The sequence below is a fragment of the Mus caroli genome, chromosome 11, assembly GCF_900094665.2.
Source record: "Mus caroli chromosome 11, CAROLI_EIJ_v1.1, whole genome shotgun sequence".
NCBI lineage: Eukaryota > Metazoa > Chordata > Mammalia > Rodentia > Muridae > Mus > Mus caroli.
Window position 1 is genome coordinate 96670111 of NC_034580.1, and position 5089 is coordinate 96675199.

Here is a 5089-nt window from a genome sequence, read left to right on the forward strand (position 1 = left end):
AGCTCCCTCCGGGGCAGAGGGTCACAGGGTGCACACTAACCACTCGGTACTGCTGCAGTGTCTGTGCCTCTCGCTGCAGCCAGGTCTCCAGGGACACTTGCTTCTGCTGGAGGGCCGTCTCCCTGCTCATGCGCTCCTGGGGGTTCAGCTGTCCCAGCTGGGCAAACTGAGCTGGAGGAGGGGACAGGACACCCACCACCATCAATTCTTGTGTCCAGCAAGAAGTCTGAAAGGTCACCCACTCTCAGGGTCATCTAGACACCCCATCAACAGTAAGTCAGAGTTCCAGCTAGCAATGGGTGTCCCAAGATGAAGGGGCTCTCTCAGAAGGCGGATCAAGGTTCTCCTGACCTGGCCTCTCCTAGGCCGGGAGCAGGTGCTTGTCGGGGAAGCCACTGCTTAGTAGTACGTGCCTCCACACTCCCCACACAGAGGGCATCCTGCCCATCGAACTTGGGTAAATCCCTGTATTTCCCATGCTTCAGTCTTCCATCTGTGAAGGGAGACTCTTGACAGCAGCTCAGGCGGCTGCTCTGGGGATAAAACCAGGGTTTAATTTTTTTTTTTTTTTTTTGCATTCTAGGCAAGCACTCCCCCAACTGAGCTACATCTTCAGTTTTCTTTTGGTACCTTTCAATACGAACGGACAGACCAGGGGGGACAGAAGCAGGACACAGAGTCACATAGAGTCCTCATCGGCTCTGCTCCATCAAGTATGTCCTGGGTTGAACTACCTGTCCACTATCACTGCCTGCAAACCTTCTTGTTCCTTGCTCCACGCCCAGAAAAAGACCGGAGTCCTGGCATTATTGTTTCCTCCGGTGGCCCTCGAGTAGCCCGGCATCCTTATTCTGGTCTTGCCAAGAATTTGTGCATACGGGCATGTCTCATTGAAGTTCATGGCTGGCCTCTGAAAACCATGTCACAATGACCTTGTCCTTGCCCCAGGGACACACAAACTGGGACTGACAAAAGCAACATTAAGACAGCCAGGATAAGCCCGCAACTGTAATTTATGCTGGCCTCAGGGTACAGAGCCAAAAGACAGAGTTCTTTGTCAATGATTTATCATCTGGGAAGCCTGGGAGGCAGTAAATAATGTCAGCATAGCAATGCGCTATGCTTTACACACATGACCTTAGGAGACACAGGGCTACGTCTAGGCGGGTGTGAGGGCAGGTTTCTTCTGAGAGTCTTATTTTTAAAACTGGTGTTAGGTTTATTGCACGCGTATGAGTGTTTTGCATACGTGTATGTCTGTGTACCATGTGCATGCCTGGTGCCCACAGAGGTCAGAAGAGGGTCCTGAATTACTCGGAAGTGGAGTTACAGACAGTTTTGAGCCACCAAGCAGATTCTGGGAACCAAATCTAACTCCTATGCAAAAGAGGCCAGTGGTCTTAATCACTAGAGCCATGGCCCCAGCCCCCTCTGTGTGTCTGAGGCAGGCACAGCCCGCATAGAGAAGAAAGCATAGGGTTAAGAGGGAACGCTGCGGAGGCTCCACAACTCCTGAAAGACTTCTCAAATTCTGTGTGCCTTAGAACAAAGGCTAGGGAACACTGTCCAGAAGGCATACAGGGTCACAGGAAAGTCCTGAATAACTGCATACAACTCAACGGCAGGCACCACAAATAGAGATCCTCCAGTGCCAGGAGGCCAGGCTCTCACATATTAGGAAAGCATTCTACCTCTGAGCTACACCCACGCTCCTAGATGTGATGTACTGCCCACTTCCCATCCCAGCAAGGCTGCATTCATAAAATGCCTACACTAGGCCGGGCAGTGGTGGTGCACACCTTTGATACCAGCACTCAGGAGGCAGAGGCAGAGGGATCTCTGAGTTTGAGACCAGCCTGGTCTACAAAGTGAGTCTCAGGACACCCAGAGCTACACAAAGAAACCCTGTCTAAAACAAACAAACAAACAAACAAACACTCTAAAAATGTTTACTTTGGGGCTGGCAAGATGGTCAAGAGCACTGACTGCTCTTCTGAAGGTCCTGAGTTCAAATCCCAGCAACCACATGGTGGCTCACAAGTATCTGTAATGAGATCTGACGCCCTCTTTTGGAGTATCTGAAGACAGCTACAGTGTACTTACATATAATAAATAAATAAATCTTAAAAAAAGAAAATGTTTACTCTATACAATTATAATATGTCCTCTGTAAGCTATTTATTAAACTATGAATGCTTTTTGTTTGTTTTTGAGATAGGGTTCCTCTGAGTAATAGCTCTGGCTGTCCTGGAACTCTCTTTGTAGTCCAGGCTGTTCTCAAACTCATAGAGTCACCTTCCTCTGTATTCCAAGTGCTAGGATTATAGATGTGAGCCACCATGCCTGGCAAAGATTTATTTACTTATATATGTGCGTGTTTTGTCTGCATGTATGCACATCGTAAGAGGGCAATGGCTGCTATGGGAGTACAGTTATAGATGGTTGTGAGCTGCTATGTGGTTGCTGGGAATTGAACTCAGGAGGAGCAGCCAGTGCTTTCCATTGCTGAGCCATCTCTCCAGCCCATGAACACCTTAAACCTCAAAAAGGAAACATCGTCTACCGCTACCCCAAACTTCATGAGAACAGGAAGACCTGAGTGAGACCCTGCACTCTCCCCATCAGGTGCCACGTTCTCTCCCTAAGCTACCCAGCTCCTTCTTCAGCCTGAATGGTTCCACTCTGCTCAGACAAAGGCAAGGCTCAGAATGGAACCAGGTTCTCTTCTGCTTCCTCAGAGCTTGCTCCTAGACCTTACTCCCACCCCCGGAGCTTCCAGGATTCCACTGCCAGCCTCACCTTGGATCCGCAGGCTCTCCTGGTACTGGATGATGAAGTACTCTTGGGTCTGCTGCAGCTTCTTCAGCTCGTTCTCCGTGTCCTGTGTGATCAGGCGCAGCTCCTCAAACGTTTGGTTGATCTGAAGGTGCTTCTGGGACATGGCGTCAGCAAGACTTCCAGCTGGAGAGCTGCCCTGGGGACAGATAGGGAGATCCAGTGTGGGAGGGTGGGAGGAAGCCTTTGGTCTTAATCCTTAGGTGAAGCTAAGACCCCCAAAGTTAAATTTGAGGTCAGAAGACATCACAGATGCCACGTGTGAGAATCGGGGTAGAATGGAAAGCGTGTGGAGGCGGGTGACTCGACAGGCTTTCTTCACGGTAAAAACCTTCTTCTGTGTCATCTCTGGCCTCCACATGAGTATCCCACAGAGGATGTGCCCAATTCTTTGAGAAACTAGAACTCCACATGCCCCAGAGGTCACTTGGGTCTTCCTCCTGATGATGATATCCCTGATTCCACATTCATTCACTGATCCAATACCATGACTGTGACTTCGCTGGGGACACATTGGGAATAATACATGGTCTGTATCTATCTCAAGGCAGCCTGGTGATGAAGTCATTTGCTTCTACCGTGGATGAAGCTACACCTGAAGGCTCCTAGGTGTCTGTAGCCCCTCAGAGGAAATGATGGGGGAGGCATGCACAAGGTCCCTGTGGATCTGGCTGTTTAAGTGACTAGGCATGAGCCACTCCTTTAGCAGCTGGCCCAGAGAGTGTGAAGAAATTTCTACTAAGTAATCTCCCTGATTGTGAGCATGCTTCAACACAAAAATGATTTGCTTGGGTTAACTTAGTTTGCACATGTTCACCTTGCTTTGTGGTTGTAGCCTCACTTAAGTTATAAAGCTAAGGTCAGCTCCCTAAAGAGACACTAGTGCATTTTGGGTCACCTCAACAAAGTGGGATCCAGGGGGAAACGGCTCAAGAAGGGCACCCCAGTTCCTCTCCCACAATCATGGGCACACTCACGTTGTTGGCTTCGCGAACCAGTCTCTGTTCGTTGTACAGTATGTGCCGGATACAGCGAACCAGCTCCATGGGGCAGCGGTCGTACGTGCTCTGAAAGAGGACAACAGCAGACATCAATTTGCTCCACTCTGTTGTGGGTTAACCGGACTCAGGGCAGGGAGCACTTGTGGTAGAGATGCGGTAACCATGGAGTCATGGGCAGTGCTGTTCCCCCGTGTGGGTGGGATGGAGAGAACGACATTATGAAAATGCAGTTGCACTAAGACGGTAAGGCTGCTTTCTTTACTTTCTGAACCTTAATGCCAAAAGCACTATAGCAACATTCTTGGAAACGGGTGAGTCTTTAAAAGGCCACAGCAGACAAGACACAGGACTCTGAAATTTCCTGTCAGTTAGAATCAGAATTACTGTCACAGCAGGGAAGACGGGCATCTTCTTTCTCTGGATGGGGCATTGCAGAAGGACAATGCATCCATTATTTAGAATTTGAGATCATCTTAGACAACATGGTGAGGCCCTATCCCATAATGCTCTTACAGAAGACCAGAGTTCAATTCCCAGCACCTACATCAGGCAGCTCACAACCATTTCTAACTCCAACTCCAGGGGCTATGATGCCCTCTTCTGACCCCTCACGTGCACATACATACCCACACACAAATTTAAAAATAAAATGTAAAAATATTAAAAGTAAGGGAATAAGTGATTATTTTAAAATGTTAATGTCAAAGCCAAAATAAGGTCGAAAAACGAATGGTTTTAGGTTAAAGAAAAGGGAAAGGTAGACAGGACAGCTGGGACAAGATGTCTGCTTAAAGTTCAAGACTAGCATAGGCTACAACACGATGGAGGCCCTATCTCCAAAACAGACACGTCACAAAACTGAAACCAAACCAGATAAAACATTAAAGAGATATGTCAACTAGATATCATATGAGGCCTTGGACTGGACCCTGGACTGGAGGGACACTTGGGAGTCAGTTGACAAATGGATAATAGAGACAGAATAGTATGTAAAAGTTTGTGTGAATGTTAAACACATTAAATTTGATAACTGTATTGTGACCCTGTAAGGGAAGTTCATGTTCTTAGAACATACATGCCGAGATACTCAGGAGAGAGATGTATGGAACTTACTCTCAACTAAAATTGTGTGTGTAAACCGGGTGGTGGTGGCGCACACCTTTAATCCCAGCACTTGGGAGGCAGAGGCAGGCAGATCTCTGAGTTCGAGGCCAGCCTGGTCTACAAAGTGAGTTCCAGGACAGCCAGGGCTA

At 48.2% G+C, this 5089-nt stretch overlaps 1 protein-coding gene across 2 annotated transcripts in view; it reads right to left on the reverse strand.

The window, feature by feature from the left end:
- Stat5b (signal transducer and activator of transcription 5B) overlaps positions 1 to 5089 on the reverse strand; it is a 71674-nt gene that overhangs the window by 18194 nt on the left and 48391 nt on the right. For both annotated transcript variants that reach the window (XM_021178221.2, XM_021178220.2), the window contains exons 4-6: positions 3813 to 3902; positions 2800 to 2974; positions 41 to 171 (exon numbers count right to left, since the gene is read on the reverse strand). In XM_021178221.2, coding sequence (XP_021033880.1) covers positions 41 to 171; positions 2800 to 2974; positions 3813 to 3902 — 396 coding nt within the window. The remainder of the gene's footprint in view (positions 1 to 40; positions 172 to 2799; positions 2975 to 3812; positions 3903 to 5089) is intronic.